The following is a 17,911-nucleotide window of genomic DNA, read 5'->3' on the forward strand; positions in this document are numbered from 1 at the left end:
ATTCTTAAGCACATTTGGACAATTTACATCTAGGGCATAAAAATGTCCAGTTTACAAATGTATAATTGACAACTATCTCCAGTTACTTATTTATAAAAAGCTTTTCAATTCCTATAAGACTTTAACATAAAAAATCAAGGCCCACTCTATATTTATACTTGCTATAATATTAGATCAAATTATTTTTTCTTATAAAATTCAATATATATCAATTATTTTCTGATGTTTGAAATGTATGAAAATATTTATATGAGAAATTTTAAAATAAATTTACCTACCAAAATTCAACACTGTTTTGCATGTACTGTTCTCTGTGTTTGGCCAACTCTTCCATAAACTCTTGTCAGGGATCCTGACATTCAAGATCACTGAGAACGTTGCTGCTTTTTAAAAATGTGATGATGTCATCTGAGTTCTGGATCAATTCGATCTCTGGTAATTAATTTTGTACCTTTAGATTTAGAGTATTCTTAAAATTTATTTCTTATCCTTATCAGGAACTAAGCTGTCATGCTAATTCCCCTACCTCTCCAATGCTGAATTTCTGCTTATGGTTTACAGCCTCTTGTGGCCTTCCATAGAATAGGCTTTGCCAGCAGTCTTGAGTTCATATTCTGGCTCCTCCACTTATTAATCATGTAGAATTGGAAAAAGTACTCAACTTATTTGAGTCTCAGATTCCTTCCCCATAAATTGCAGGCAATAATAATCTCTTCCTCTCAGGGCTGTAAGGATTTAATAAGATAATGTAGCTACTTAGCACAGTACCTCATGGCAACATCATGGTTAAGGCCTGAGAACTTTAGGGCCCTTATCTAATTAAAGGCTTCTTTGGGAATGTGCACTTGCTCAAGTCTATCTTCTCTTGGGCTATAAGCTCTATGAAAGCAAGGCTCAAATCTGTCTTCTCTGCTGAGCTATAAGTTCTATGAAACCACTGTATCTGTAGGCTTAACAAATCTCTTGTCATTGTCTTCAATATACATTTACAGGTGACTGAGTGAATGAATGAAAGAAAAGAATGAATGAGAGTTTGTGCCATGCCTAAAGAGACCACTAGCAAGACACTGTCTGTGGGTTTGGGTCCAGAAGTAGGAAGGCAGGGAGACTTACAAGGGATATCCTAAGGCCCTAGCCATCTCAGTTTTGAGCCTTGGTGTCCCCAGTGTCCCTCAAGTCTTCAAATACTCAGAAGATGTGCACATATGATTCAAAGACAAAAACTGTAGCTTGGTGCGAGACAATATTTTGGCCAAGTCTCAGAAGACAAACCACATAGTAACTAGAAGTAAAAATAATATCATACCCAGATTTGCCCAGAAGTCACAAGCTAAAGGATATACTTAGCCCAGACAGAGCATGGGAAAGGGCGTTCCTCACATGTCTGTCTCATCTATTAGACTATGCCGCAGCTAGTCAGGGCATTTCCAAATGTACACAATGTTGATATCATGCTTTTAGTTTAAACTAAAGGATGCAAAATGTGGCTTTAATTCCCATGACTCAAGGAACTTTTTTCTATTCGCCAGAGGAAAACTTGAAATCTATTGATAGCCACTACGACAAAGGTAGACAGAAGACAAAAAAAAAAAAAAAAAAAAAAAAAAAAAGGAGGGGGGGCCGGGTAGAAAAAGAATGGAGAAGCAAAAGGATCACAAGAAACTAGATAATTCACATGGGGATATCTTATAATCCTACGTACTTTGTACTGCATCTTGTCCCTTGGAGATGCTTAATAAATAGACTTCATAAGCTAACTAATATGGAGACACTGATGGAAAGAGAAAAGATGCATTAGAGAAAAAGAGATAATGCATGTAGAGAGTTAACATAAGTAAGTTAACATAAAGACTTGAATAGGAAGAGGGAAACAGGTTAGTAAGAAAGAATGCCAAAGGGAGAAAAGGAAGGAGAGAAACAGTGGAATGGGTAGAGAAATGTGTGTATATAGTACATAGTATGTGACTATGTGTGTTAGAGAGTCAGGAAGACACTGAAATGAATGTGTCTAAACTAGGGCTTGAAAGCAAGAGCATTCATGGGAAGAATTTAGTGTTTATTAACTGTCCCAACCCTTTCAAGACTTTCCATACCACATCTTGCATCACCCTCCTGGGCTTTAAATTTGGCTCCTAACAGGGAAATCTAATTTGTATATTGTTTCTAATTTATTTCCCCTTAATCCCTCTATTTATTCCAAGATGCTTTCTTGGAAATGGGAAATCATATTTCAATAAACCTAAACCCCTAAAATACCATATTGCCTTAAACTTTAAGGTAGATTGAAATTCAAACCAAAATTTAAAAATAAAAGAGTAAATTAAGCAAAAATCTGGTTCTTAGCCCAGAAGTGTACCAGCCTTACGAATTTGGCATTATATGTTCTCTGAGAAATAGCTGCAGTTTAAGTATAAATGATTGAAAAAAGAGAGAGAAACTGGTGTTGCCTTTATTTAAGAAAATAAAGATTTGGTGCATTACCTATGTTCTGTGAAACAAATTCAAGCTACATCTAATAATAATTACTAAACTTTAAAAATAAATTGTATGAGGTATGTAAAAAGACTGTTTTTATATATAAGCAAATTCCTTACCTTTCAAGATACCCCATCTGTGAGAAAGGAACTGCTTTAAATGAGGAAATGTTTTCTTGCTTCAGCCTAAGCAGCAATACTTGAGTTAGCTTAAATTTTGGACTAGTGTTAAATTTTGTTTAAAAAGGGATTCTGAAATAAATACATAAAACCAGCACACCAGATGATACCTCTCTCAGTCACCTGCCCTCCAGGAAGAGACCCAGAACTCTTGCTTTATCTTGCAAGTTCCCACCAGGAAGCTTCTGTCTCACCCCATCCTTCCACCTATCATTCCCAATCCCTCTACCTTAGGCCCCTCCTTTGCTCTTTCCTATCTTTCTGGGGCCTGATGTTGACCCTGCCCCTTAATCTCTGGCATTTGCAACCATTTATTCACACACTGAACAAGTATTTATTGCCAACTAGATGGTAGGCATTGTTCTAGGAACTTGCTATAGATCAGTGAGCAAAACAAAGATCCCTGTGCAGTTTACATTGCAACAAGTAGAGATGGACAATATATAATAAACTTAGAAAACAAGTAAGCTATAAAGTATGCCAGATATGTGCCATGAGAAAAAGAAAAAGCTGAACAGGGGAGAAGGGATTGAGAGTAAGAACATCCATACCCTGAGAAGGTGGATTCTTGGCTACATTCCTGCAGTTGCATGTAAGAATCAACATAATCCAGCCCAGCTCTTGATATACTATCCTTCATTGACCTATTATCAGAGTTCTTGGAGAGTATCGTAGACAGGTATGCTTATTATTTCCCAGCCTCCCTTGAAATTAGGCCAGGCCCGTGTAGCTCATGCTGGCCAGTAAAATGTGAATGGAAGAAGTAGTTAAAAGTAAGTGTGTCCCTTTCACCTAATGGTTGCTTTAGTGTGGCAACCTTAGAGGCCATTATTCGAGGCACCATGGCTCTAAGATGGAGAAAGCCACCTGACCTACATCAGAATGTGACATGAGTAAGAAATAAACTTCTAATATTTACACCACTAAGATTTCAGGGTTGTCTGAACTGAATCACAGTATCACATATTGGCTATATGTGTCAATATCTGTAAAAGAACATGAACTGGGTAATTATAACAATCATTTTCTGCTTTTTTTTATGGACAATAAAACTAAAAAGCATGAATTTTTACTTCCTCATAGATTGATAGAGGAATAAAGGCATAATTCTTCCAGAAAGAAATGAGCAATGGGAAATTATATTTAGGTTGACCTTTTAGGACTCCATGAATATTCTATAAAATATTTTAAGCAAATATTTTGATTCATCAATACAATTTACTTTTCTTGGATTCATACAATTTAATTTCATTGAAAAAATTACTTAGTAGAAAATGTGTAATTTGTTTTAGTCTAATCAAAATATTTCTTGGGCCATTCCAAGTTTCCTAGCTATTCCCTTGACTTAAATCCCAAACTGGAGGAATATCTTTTTCTATAAACATTTACTATAACAGCACTCATTTAAAAAGAGATTAAAATATTAACGGAATTCAGACAGAGTTTATAAGCAAATGCAAAGCACAGACAATATAGACTCTAAGCTGTGCATTGGGGAAATTTTATAATGTAAATTTGTCTGTGCTTTAACTCATGGTATCAGGCTGACCCTTGACCACATTTACTTCAGTGGACTCAGAAGAAAACATTTTGGATGACAGTCTCAAATCCAAAGATTCTTTAATAAATAAAACCAATCTATATGGAAATATTGATATTCAAGGCAGACATGTAAGTGTGTAAAGCAAAAGACAACTGAATAATGGGAGGAAGACCCCAAAGATTCTCCCCTAGCCTGTCATGGTGCCTACAGTCCTACCATTAATGGTTGTTTCCTTTGACTCTTGAAGGATTTTATTTCATTGCCACTTTAACAGAAAAGAACGAGATATAGCTGGAACAGAACAGGCAAAAGAGATGGTTCCCCATGCTGGGGAGAAGGGACTGGATTGAATGGTAAAGGTGGTATAATAAGGGAACTCTGGTCTAAAATAAAGAGCAACTGATTAATAAATCAGAATGTTCTTCCTGAAAACCTACTTTAAAACATTGTGCCAGGCATTATGCAAGATACAGAAATATATGAGGCTGGATTATTGTCTTGCTGAAGTTTGCAAGTCTAGTATTTGAAGGAATTGAGTCTAGTATTTGGTCTTTGTTATGGAGCCAGAGAATGAATGGATGGCTAGACCTAGAGCTAGAAATACAAATGTGGCCTGTGTTCATGCCCAGCAAATCTGCACAGGGCTCCAGAGAGGCCAATGTCAGGCAAGGGAATGGTATTGTGGGACTAGAGGAAATGAGATCTACAGAAGAAATACAGATGAAATGAACAATGAATTTATAAAGCCATTAATCCCTTGATAAACATTTTTATTCTTTAGCGTGAGAAGAAATTACAGGCTTTGATGCCTGAAGAATTTTATTCCACCAAATAAAAGGAAACATGATTTGGATTTCAGATAATTAGTTTGTTATATTACCTTTCAGTTTTGAGGTGTTTGTTTGTTCTAAACACTTACCGTCAAATTTTGCAAGTCTGTTAATGTCTGCTCCAAGTTCCGAGGTAACTGATAGTGCATGGCGGACTTTAAGGTTTGTTTCCCTGTGAAATTAATTGACACGACATGAATTTTTAAATGGAACAGCCCAAGAGCTTTTTACATAAAGTAATCAGGCGGGTGCAGGACATGCAAAATCCAACACAAAAGATTCAACAAACCCCCTTCTTATATCATTCACACTTCAGTAAAATGGACTCGGTAAAGTGGACAGGGATTGGCATGCTCCTAAAAGTTAGCATTCCACCCATGGCACATCTGTATAACAACACAGTGATCTGTTTTGTTATTTGAAAGAACAGAGGACATAATAAATATGGTTTCATTCGAACCTACTCAGACATCATGCATGAGTTACAAAACACATTAGGAATGGGAATGCAGTTGCCAAATAAAGGAGGCCAGTATCACTCTGGAGCCTACCACCTACATAGGAATTTTACTTGTACAAGATGGTCATGGCTAATTTCACTGTAGCTAAAATTTAAATGGGAAAAGGAATACAGCTCTTTCTGATGGAAAATCAAGTCAAAGATCCTGTAAGTCTGGGATCATACAACCAGACAGTAATTCGGCAGGTCACAGTGAGCTGGTCATCTTCTTCCAGGCAGAACCACTTGGACAGATGACCCTAGGGTATTCATGAAATGACCAGTTGTGATGTTTTCATGGCCATTATTCACATCTTGCATATAAGGGCTTGTCATCCCGGTTTTCTCACTGAGCTCAACCTAATTCTCTTCTATTGTAGCTTAACATCATCTGTCAGAGTTCTATCTCTTACATAAGTTTTTAGCAGTAAGTTCATTCAGTCAACAAATATTGATTGAATACATACCATAGTCACCCATGAGGTTCAGTGCTGCCCCACAAGGGTTACTGTTCTCTTGAGGGAAACAAGTGGTAGGTAAAAAGCAAATACCACCATTTGGAAGTACATGACAAACCATGAAATAACTGTATTTAGAGAACCAAGAAGCAGGTGCTTGAGAGGGCATTTAATCTAAACTTCCCGTAAATGAGTTTCACAATGATGTTAAGACAACATGAAATCAATTCAAGGAATACCCCTTGGTGGAATAGATTTCTGCAGAAAACACTAAGTTGGATATATAATTGAAGTTACTTTGCTTTAAAGTAATCTCATGGATCACTCATTGTCAAATCCATCAATTCATAGGATGCAGAAATGCCTTGGGATTGAGATACCCAAGAAGAACTTCAGAATTGAGGCAGAAATTGAGCTGGGCTTAATGGACCAGAGATAGTGGTGTTGAGGCTAAAGAACCAATGTGTCCATTCATTTAAACATACTCTTCAAATAACTGAAATAGTGATCCAGACTAGGCCAGACAGCCCTCATTTCTTAACCTAGCTCTACACATCATATCATTAAGCAAGGTTTATCATCATTGTAGGTTACTTCCTCAGGACTTTCTCCAATATCTCACTTCCATCTTCAGATATGAAACTAAAAGGAAAGAATAATTACATATAGACTTTATTGATTAAAAAAATTTGCACAGACTCTTAATTAATATCTTGTGCCCTACCATATTTTTCTTAATATGCCTCAGTATCTTGACTTCAAACTTCAAAATGATTTTCAGCATAAGAATCAATACAAAAGATCCAGTGTACCCTTTACTCAGTTCCCCCTAATGGTAACATTTGTAAAATTATATCACAATGTCACAATATCACAAATAACACTGACACAATCAAGATGGAGAACATTTCCATCACAAGGATTTCTTAGGTTACCCTCAGTAGACACACCCATTTCCCTGACTCCTCCAACCCATCTTTCACTCCTGGCAACCACTGATTAATGGTTTCTTTCTATAATTTTTCCATTTCAAGAATGTTATATAGGTGGAATCATACAGTATGTGACCTTCGGGGTTTGGCTTTTTTACTCAACATAATTCTCTGAAAAATCATCCAGATTGTTGTATATATCAATAGTTCTTTCTTTTTTTATTTGTTCAATAGTGTTCCACAATATGGATATATCACAGTTTGTTCAACCTGTGAAAGGACATATAAATTGTTTCTAATTTGTGGATGTTACACATTAAGCTGCAATAAACATCTGTATATAAGTTATTGCGTAAACACAAGTCCTCATTTCTGTGAGATAAATGTCCAGAAGTGAAACTGCTGGGCTGTCTGGTAGTTGCATGTTTCATTTTTTGAGAACCTGCCACACTATTTTCCAGAGTGATTATAGTAATTTATATTCCCATCAGCAACGTGTGAGTGATCCTGTTTGTCTACATCCTTGCCAGCATTTGGAGTTGTCACTATTTTTAATTTTAGCTATTCTGATAGGTATGTACTGACATCTCATGTGGCTTGAATTTTAATGTCCCCAACAGCTAATGATGTTGAAAATCTTTTTATGTGCTGATTTGTCATCTGTATGTAATCTCTGGTGAAATGTGCCTTTATATCATTTGCTAATTTTCTAATTGGATTTTGTTCTTAATATTGAGTTTTGACCATTTTTCTTTTTTTTAAGATTTTATTTATTTATTCATGAGACACACAGAGAGAGAGGCAGAGACACAGACAGAGAGAGAAGCAGGCTCCTCGCAGGGAGCCCATTGCAGAACTCGATTCCCAGACCCGGGATCATGCCCTGAGAGGAAGGCAGATGTTCAACAGCTGAGCCACCCAGGCATCCCTTTTGAGAATTTTTCATGCATTCAAGATAAGATCCTTTGTCAGGTAGATGGTTTGCAAGTATTTTCTCCTAGTCTGTTGCTTATTTTTTCATCTTCTTTAACAGGTTCTTTTGCACAACAATTTTTAATTTGAAGTATATTTTACCAAGTTATCTTCTTATGAATTATGCTTTTTGTGTCAAGTCTAAAAACTCTTTGACTAGCCCTAGATCTTAAATATTTTCTCTAAAAGTTTTATACTTTTATGTTCTACATTTGAATTCAATTTCCTTAATGGTTACAGGGCTATTCAAATTGTCTATTTTATATTGAGTGAGTTGTGGTAGTTTGTTTTTTGATGAAGTGGTCTATTTCATCTGGGTTGTTAAATTTATGTGTATAAAGTTGCTTATAGGATTTCCTTATCCTTCCCTTATCTTCAGGATATGTCATAATATCCCCTGGTTCATTCATGATATTGTTATTTTGTGTCTTTTTTTTCTTATTCAGTCTTCCTGAGGTTTATAAATTTATTGATGTTTTCAAAGAATCAGCTCTTTGTTTTGTTGATTGTTCTCTCCTTATTTTTCTGTTTTCAAGTTCATTGATTTCTGCTCTTGTCTTTATCTCCTTTCTTCTGCTTGCTTTGGGTTTATGCTATAATTTTCTAGGTTCTTAAGATGAGATTTTGGATTATTGACTTGAGACTCTTTTCCAAGTATATGCAACTAGTGCCATAAACTTCCCTCCAAGCACTATTTTAGGTTTTGCCCAAACCAAGGGTAGGGTCACATAGGCCAAACTCTATTTGAGTAGGCCAGTAGGACAATGATTTGGGAGGCAGTGGCTAAAACTAGGGGCTTTTTTTGTCAGACTACCAGGTATGAATACTGGCTTCACTTTTGAGAAGTTTAAGGTAAATTACTTAATATCGCTAAGCCTTGTCATCCGTACAATGGGGCTTATATACTACCTATATCAGGATTAAATGATAAAATCCACCTAAGAAATGTAATAGCAAGCATGCAATAAATGTTTTTGTGCCAGACAAATTGAATCCACTGGAGCAGAACTGCTATATTTTCTATAATTAAATCTCCCTGTAAACATTAATGTCAAAATTCCATTTCTTTCTCCTTTCTCCAACTTCATTTCACTCAGTTCCAAAGAATTGCCTTCTAATGTAACATCAGTGCTTCTTTCCTCAGAAACATCAATGCTTTTCTCATTTTCCTTAGAGAATCACATGAAATTTTAAAAAGAAAAAACTAAAACAAAGCCCTTCTAAGGAACCTCAGTGAAGAGTCCTATACAATAAGTCACATAGACATGTTTAATTCACTGTTTTGGAGGGAAAATAAACTCAGGATAAAAGACAGAACTTTCAAAGAACCCACAAAGTACTTAATAAATGGAATTTTCAAGTTAGACTCTTATTTGTTCCAAGAAAATTAAACGAAGAATAAAGTTTAGGTTGAATCCTGTTCTTAAAACTATTACTGCTAAATTAAAAACCAATCTAATTAATTATTCTAAAGTTAATAACTTACCCATCAAGCTCAGCAGTTTCAATATAACAGAGGCTATGTGGCTCACTACTTGATAGGAGAAGGAGATCAGCCTATTTTTAAAAAATCATAAAGAATATATGAAAAGGGAAGACTGGTTGAAAGCCTTCTATGTTGTATCACTCCTACTTATTAATGAACCAGGAAAGCCTTAGGGGGAAAAATAAAAGTGAGAGAGGTAAAATCCTGTTCCACCTCTCTGCTACAAATATGCCCCAAATCAAACCTTCTCTCTACTTCCCTGTTCCTGTTGGGTCCAGCCCTTGAACATTAGAATATAAGCAAGGCCAGGGGATATCATATAAATTAATAGCCACTTCATTTATTTTTTTCTGCAAGAAATATATAAAATTCTACTTTCTTGTCTTGATAATTACTAATGGAAAATATAAAATTTTCCTCAGTAAGTGAGATAATTGGAAATGTTCCTATGTATATAATTTAATTACCTATCATTATCATTTAAGAGTAGGGGCAGGCAAAGCCAATGGGGAAAAGATAGAAGTAAAGGAGGAAAAATTTGAAAACCAAAGAAAAAAATAAGACTGGCAAGGAAAATTTTAAAAGAGAAAAAAAGAAAAAAATTAAAAATGTAAGAGAAAAATGGTGGAGTATAATGAAGGGAAAAGAGAAAATAAAACAGGGTAAGCAAGAGGTAAGAAAGAATAGAAAATGTTCTAAAAGACAGCAAAAAACATTAGTGGATGTTTCACATAAACAAGTAGTGAATCTTTCACAGAGATAAACAAGTAGTCAGTCTTTCACAGAGATGAAATTCTTCATTTGAGCTTCAGAAATGACTTATCACAATTCAGTTTTAGAATATGGCTGCTTCCTATATTGGGGAACTGTTTATTTAAAATTAAAAATTTCATTTTAAAATAAGGGTTTTTACGAAATTCTGAAAGATTTAAGGTCTAAAATTATTAACTAAAATTTTAGCAATTTATTTTGATACAATAACCTATTGTATAGCTCTATTTGAATGTGTCATTCCAAACTATGAAATTTTCTTACCTTTGTTTCTTAAATTATTAGAGCTGTCCTATTCTCAAGTCCTAGAGATTAAATTTAGAATCAATCCACTCATTCCATTGTCTCAAGCTCTTAAATGTACAACTCAAATATAGGTGAGGGGTGTGTATGTGTGTGCACATATGTGTGTCCAGTTTTGACTGAATTGCGATAAAACAGAATTCAAAACAACTCAGTGACAAGACCCTAAATGAATAAATGGGTTTATAAATCAAGACTCTTCTTCAACTCTAACAAAAGAGTTACAGAATCCTGAGGCAGCAAAATTATTTTCTGACTAGTCACAATGTGACTGTGGCAAACCCACTATAGAAAGAACCTGTAGAGTTGTATGCAATTCTTGAGCCAAAATACTACCTACTTTTTATTTATTTATTTATTTATTTATTTATTTATTTATTTAAAAGATTTTATTCATCTATTCATGAGAGACACAGAGAAAGAGAGAGGCAGAGACACAGGCAGAGGGAGAAGCAGGCTCCATGCGTGGAGCCCGACGCGGGACTCAATCTCGGAACTCCAGGATCACGCCCTAGGCCGAAGGCAGGTACTAAACCACTGAGCCACCCAGAGATCCCCCTACTTTGATTTTAAAGAGAAAAAAATGTTTTCAAAAATTCACCTTGGCCTTACTTCTCACATTTAAATTTCAGTTACTATGACAGCAGTACAGCTTCATGTTCTATGAGCCTATGACTCCTCTGAACTCAATAGGATCATTTTAAACAAAATCCAAAATTCTCTAATTCTTATCATCTCTGATTGAAAATAGTTACGAAGTACAGAAAAGGATCCCAATTTATACCTAGAGTTGCTTTTCTTCTAAACTCTACACAGTAATGATTTGATGTTACTATTTACTATTGAGCTTAGCTGCTTAACACTTTTGGTAGACGAAGGAAGGATTTGTTGTCTGCTGTTCGCTCAGAACATGTGACTGAGGCACCATCACCACTTGGTGACTAGACTCTCTCCTAAGTAGTAATTTAACTTACTAGAGACGGCTACTGAGAACTGCAAAACCCCCAAGTTCTGAGCTAACTCCTCCTGCCTTGTCTACCCCCTGGGAACCTGAGACTTCTACCTTCCTAACCTCAACCTTCCCCACCTCTTCCTGTCCCCTCTGTTGTCATCTTTTTCATTGATGTCCTCCAAACCTTGCTCCTGTTTCTCTACTTCTTGATCTCTGTCCTGCACTCTCCTCATTCATCCCCATTCTCCCTGCCCCACTGCTGAGCTTTGACATTCTTTGCTAACACCTCCCCTTCACAGTTTTTAATTCATTACAGTTGAGAAGGAAGTGTAAAAGGGCAGGACCAATAGGGGCATCCAGAGAAATAAGGGGTCACCCACACATCATCATGCAGTGCTCCTATTTCCAGGCCCACTCAGTAAGAATTCTAAAAAGAAAATTATGAGAGAGATGAAGTAGGGAAAGAGAGCCATGTTAGTCCCTGATCATCATCCTTTTGTCAGAGATTCTGTGGCTGGAGTGCAGCAACATATGGGTGGTCTTACAGCCCCACCAGCCCCATGACTCTGGGAGCCCCAGATCAGGCCTCCTCAAGCTGACACTTTCAGTATGTCTCAGGGTACCCAATCCCTAGTCGACCCAGAAACCTATGTTTGAGTTGTAGGGGTTTATAATACTGGTATTTAGTGAGGGCTTACAATGTGCATGGCACTATCCTAAGAGCTTTAGGTGCAATATTTTATTTAACTACCACAGAAGTCCTATAGTGTATGTTCTATTGTTATCTCCACTTTACAGACGAGCAAAGTGAGGCCCAGAGAGGTTCAGTAACTTGTTTGAGGCCACATAGTAAGTGATATATCAGGATATGAATCCAGGCAATCTAAGGCATATACAGCTGGAATATAAAAATGAATTCGTTCAAGGATTTCACAGTTTAGTAAAGGCAGAATATGATAAGAGTCCTAAAAGTCTTATTTCCAAAGTGCTATGGGAGAAGTACAAATGAGGAATAGTACCTCAGAGTGGTAGCTGGACAAAGAGCTTCATGGAAGACTCTGGATGGTATGAAGCGCAGGTCCCCTTAGGCAGAGACATGAGCAAGAGTTAAGAACAGGGAAAAGAAAGCACCATTACTGGAACTCACAAATGGGCTGGGAAACCAGTCATTAATTCCAACCAGAACCATTTTCTTCAGACATCCTTTGTACTTTCTTCTGTCAATTATTCTCAGTGCCCTGCCAGGAAAAGTTCAACTATGTCCCCCAAAAATGAAGCAGTGTTCTCCAACACAATGCCCTTTCCTCCACATCCACAGACAGCAATTGCTTCATAAAAACCTAAAACAAATATTTCAATCAGATGAAGCTTGAAAAGAATCCATTGAACATCTTTAAGGTTTCACAACCAACACTAACTTCGTAGGTTTATTAGGCATAATTAATGTTCACATTATTTTTGCATATAAAGCAAAATCTCAGGTGATGATAATAGCTAAAAACTGTACAATTATTTTTTTTTGTCTTTCAAAAGCTTTATTTTTTTAAGTGTCCAGGACTTTATTATTTATTTATTTTTTTATTAGAGTTCAATTTGCTAACATAGAGCATATCACCCAGTGCTCATCCCACCAAGTGCCCCCTTCAGTGCCCGTCACCCAATCACCCCATCCCCCCAACACCTCCCTTTCCACTACCCCTTGTTCGTTTCCCAGAGTTAGGAGTCTCTCATGTTCTGTGACCCTCACTGATACTTTCCACTCATTTTCTCTCCTTTCCCCTTTATTCCATTTCACTATTTTTTATATTCCCAGAATGAATGAGACCATATAATGTTTGTCCTTCTTGATTGACTTGCTTCACTCAGCATAATACCCTCCAGTTCCACACAAGTTGAAGCAAATGGTGGGTATTTGTCATTTCTAACGGCTGAGTAATGTTTCATTCCATACATAGACCACACCTTCTTTATCCATTCATCTTTCGATGGACTCCGAGGCTGCTACCACAGTTTGGCTATTGTGGACATTGCTGCTATAAACATCGGGGTGCAGGTGTCCCGGCCTTTCACTGCATCTGTATCTTTGGTGTAAATCCCCAGCAGTGCAATTGCTGGGTCATAGAGAAGTTCTATTTTTAACTCTTTCAAGAACCTCCACACAGTTTTCCAGAGTGGCTGCACCAGTTCACATTCCCACCAACAGTGCGAGAGGACTCCCCTGTCTCCACATCCTCTCCAACATTTGTTGTTTCCTGCCTTGTTAATGTGCCCCATTCTCACCGGTGTGAGGTGGTATCTCATTGAGGTTTTGATTAGTATTTCCCTGATGGCAAGTGATGCGGAGCATTTTCTCATGTGCATGTTGGCCATGTCTATGTCTTCCTCTGTGAGATTTCTCTTCATGTCTTTCGCCCATTTCATGATTGGATTGTTTGTTTCTTTGGTGTTGAGTTTAATAAGTTCTTTATAGATCTTGGAAACTAGCCCTTTATCTGATATGTCATTTGCAAATATCTTCTCCCATTCTGTAGGTTGTCTTTTAGTTTTGTTGACTGTATCCTTTGCTGTGCAAAAGCTTCTTATCTTGATGAAGTCTCAATAGTTCATTTTTGCTTTTGTTTCCCTTGCTTTCATGGATATATCTTGCAAGAAGTTGCTGTGGCCAAGTTCAAAAAGGGTGTTGCCTGTGTTCTCCTCTAGGATTTTGATGGATTCTTGTCTCACATTTAGATCTTTCATCCATTTTGAGTTTATCTTCGTGTATGCTGCAAGAGAGTGGTCCAGTTTCATTCTTCTGCATGTGGCTGTCCAATTTTCTCAGCACCATTTATTGAAGAAACGGTCCTTTTTCCAGTGGATAGTCTTTCCTCCTTTGTCGAATATTAGTTGGCCATAAAGTTGAGGGCCCATTTCTGGGTTCTCTATTCTGTTCCATTGATCTATGTATCTGTTTCTGTGCCAGTACCACACTGTCTTGATGATCACAGCTTTGTAGTACAACCCGAAATCTGGCATTGTGATGCCCCCAGCTATGGTTTTCTTTTTAAATATTCCCCTGGATATTTGGGGTCTTTTCTGATTCCACACAAATCTTAAGATGATTTGTTCCAAATCTCTGAAGAAAGTCCATGGTATTTTCACAGGGATTGCATTAAATGTGTAAACTGTCCTGGGTAACATTGACATTTTCACAATATTAATTCTGCCAATCCATGCGCATGGAATATTTTTCCATCTCTTTGGTCTTTTGCAATTTCTTTCAGAAGTGTTCTGTAGTTTTTAGGGTATAGATCCTTTACCTCTTTGGTTAGGTTTATTCCTAGGTATCTTATGCTTTTGGGAGCAATTGTAAATGGGATTGACTCCTTAATTTCTCTTTCTTCAGTCTCATTGTTAGTGTATAGAAATGCCACTGACTTCTGGGTATTGATTTTGTATCCTGCCACACTGTCGAATTGCTGTATGAGTTCCAGCAACCCTGGGGTGGAGGCTTTTGGATTTTCTAGGTAGAGTATCATGTCATCTGCAAAGAGGAAGAGTTTGACTTCTTCTTTGCCAATTTGAATGCCTTTTATTTCTTTTTGTTGCCTGATTGCTGAGGCTAGGGCTTCTAGTACTATGCAAAATAGCAGTGGTGAGAGTGGACATCCCTGTCTTGTTCCTGATCTTAGGGGAAAGGCTCCGAGTGCTTCCTCATTGAGAGTGATATTTGCTGTGGGCTTTTCGTAGATGGCTTTTAAGATGCTGAGGAATGTTCCCTCTATCCCTACACTCTGAAGAATTTTGATCAGGAATGGATGCTGTACTTTGTCAAATGCTTTCTCTGCATCTACGAGAGGATCATATGATTCTTGTGTTTCCTCTTGTTGATATGATGCATCACATTGGTTGCTTTATGAGTGTTGAACCAGCCTTGCATCCCGGGGATGAATACCACTTGGTCATGCTGAATAATCTTCTTAATGTACTGTTGGATCCTATTGGCTAGTGTCTTGTTGAGAATTTTTGCATCTGTGTTCATCAGGGGTATCGGTCTGTAATTCTCCTTTTTGGTGGGGTCTTTGTCTGGTTTTGGAATTAAGGTGATGCTGGCCTCATAGAATGAGTTTGGAAGTACTCCATCCCTTTCTATCTTTCTGAACAGCTTTAGTAGAATAGGTGCTGTTTCTTCTTTAAACGTTTGATAGAATTCCCCTGGGAAGCCATCTGGCCCTGGACTTTTGTGTCTTGGGAAGTTTTTGATGACTGCTTCAATGTCCTCCCTGGTAATCAGCCTGTTCAGGTTTTCTATTTCTTCCTGTTCCAGTTTTGGTAGTTTGTGGCTTTCCAGAAATGCATCCATTTCTTCTAGATTGCCTAATTTATTGGCATATAGCTGCTCATAATATGTTTTTAAAATCATTTGTATTTCCTTGGTATTGGTGGTGATTTCTCCTTTTTCATTCGTGATTTTATTAGAGTCTTTTTTGTTTTTAATAAGGCTGGCTAATGATTTATCTATCTTATTAATTCTTTCAAAGAACCAACTCCTAGTTTTGTTGATCTGTTCCACAGTTCTTCTGGTTTCTATTTCATTGAGTTCTGCTTGAATCTTTATTAAGGTCTCTTAGACTGTCTTCTTCCTATGGGTGTAGGTTTTATTTGTTGTCTTTCTCCAGTTCCTTTAGGTGCAAGGTTAGCTTGTATATTTGAGTTTTTTCCAGTTTTTTGAGGGATGCTTGTATTGTGATGTATTTCCCTCTCAGGACTGCTTTTGCTGTATCCCAAAGATTTTGAATGGTTGTATCTTCATTCTCATTAGTTTCCATGAATCTTTTAAATTCTTCTCTAATTTCCTGGTTGACCCTTTCATCTTTTAGCAGGATGGTCTTTAAGCTCCACCTGTTTGAATTTCTTCCAAATTTCTTCTTGTGATTGAGTTCTAGTTTCAAAGCATTGTGGTCTGAAAATATGCAGAGGACAATCCCAATCTTTTGGTATCGGTTAAGACCTGATTTGTGACCCAGTCAGTATGTGGTCTCTTCTGGAGAAAGTTCCATGTGCCCTTGAGAAGAATGTGTATTCAGTTGCGTTTGGTTGTAAAGTTCTGTAAACATCTGTGAAATCCATCTGGTCCCGTGTATCATTTAAAGCTCTTGTTTCTTTGGAGACGTTGTGCTTAGAAGATCTGTCATTTACAGAAAGTGCTGCATTGAGGTCTCCCCGTATTAGTGTATTATTACCTAAGTATGTCTTAACTTTGGTTATTAATTGATTGATATACTTGGCAGCTCCCACATTAGGGGCATCAATATTCATGATTGTTAGGTCCTCTTGTTAGGTCGATCCTTTAAGTATGATATAGTGTCCCTCTTCATCTCTCACTACAGTCTTTGGGATAAACTTTAATGTATCTGATATGAGGATTGCTACCCCTGCTTTCTTTTGAGGACCACTTGAATGGTAAATGGTTCTCCAACTTTTTATTTTCAGGCTGTAGGTGTCCTTGGGTCTCAAATGAGTCTCTTGTAGACAGCAAATAGATGGGTCCTGCTTTTTTATCCAGTCTGAAACCCTGCGCCTTTTGATGGGATCATTAAGCCCATTCACGTTCAGAGTTACTATTGAAAGATATGGACTTAGTGTCATCATAATACCTATTCAGTCCCTGTTTTTGTGGATTGTTTCTTTGGAGTTCCTCTTTCTTTTACGGAGTCCCCCTTAATATTTCTTGCAGAGCTCGTTTGGTGTCACATATTCTTTCAGTTTCTGCCTATCTTGGAAACTCTTTATCTCTCCTTCTATTCTGAATAAGAACCTTGCTGGATAGAATATTCTTGGCTGCATGTTCTTCTCATTTAGGACCCTGAATATATCCTGCCAGCCTTTTCTGGCCTGCCAGGTCTCTGTGGCGAGGTCTGCTGTTAATCTAATATTTCTCCCCATATACGTTAGGGATCTCTTGTCTCTTGCTGCTTTAAGGATTTTCTCTTTATCTTTAGAATTTGCACGTTTCACTATTAAATGTTGGGGTGTTGAATGGTTTTCATTGATTTTAGGGGAGGATCTCTCTGTCTCCTGGATCTGAATGCCTGTTTCCCTCCCCAAGTTAGGGAAGTTCTCAGCTATGAGTTGTTCAAATACACTTTCTGGTCCTCTGTCCCTTTTGGTGCCCTCGGGAACCCCAATCAAACGTAGATTTTTCCTTCTGAGGCTGTCATTTAACCGTTAACCTTTCCTCATGATCTTTTCATGGTTTTTCTCTTTTTTCCTCAGCTTCCTTCCTTGCCAGCTTCCTTCCTTCCATCCAACTTATCTTCTATGTCACTCACTCGTTCTTCTACCTCATTAACCCTCATCGCTGGGGCCTCCAGTTTGGATTGCATCTCATTTAATTGACTTTTAATCTTGGCCTGATTAGATCTAAATTCTGTAGTCATGAAGTATCTTGAATCTTTTATGCTTTTTTCCAGAGTCACCAGTAGCTTTATAATTGTGCTTCTAAATCGGCTTTCTGACATTGAATTGTAAC

General features: G+C 37.3%; 1 protein-coding gene across 4 annotated transcripts in view; it reads right to left on the reverse strand.

Annotated features, from left to right (window-relative positions):
• ATP8B4 (ATPase phospholipid transporting 8B4 (putative)) overlaps positions 1-17,911 on the reverse strand; it is a 236,410-nt gene that overhangs the window by 92,809 nt on the left and 125,690 nt on the right. For all 4 annotated transcript variants that reach the window (XM_072808445.1, XM_072808446.1, XM_072808447.1 and 1 more), the window contains 2 exons: positions 9,375-9,445; positions 5,117-5,199 (listed from right to left, as the gene is read on the reverse strand). In XM_072808445.1, coding sequence (XP_072664546.1) covers positions 5,117-5,199; positions 9,375-9,445 — 154 coding nt within the window. The remainder of the gene's footprint in view (positions 1-5,116; positions 5,200-9,374; positions 9,446-17,911) is intronic.

The sequence above is a fragment of the Canis lupus genome, chromosome 32, assembly GCF_048164855.1.
Source record: "Canis lupus baileyi chromosome 32, mCanLup2.hap1, whole genome shotgun sequence".
Taxonomy (NCBI): domain Eukaryota; kingdom Metazoa; phylum Chordata; class Mammalia; order Carnivora; family Canidae; genus Canis; species Canis lupus.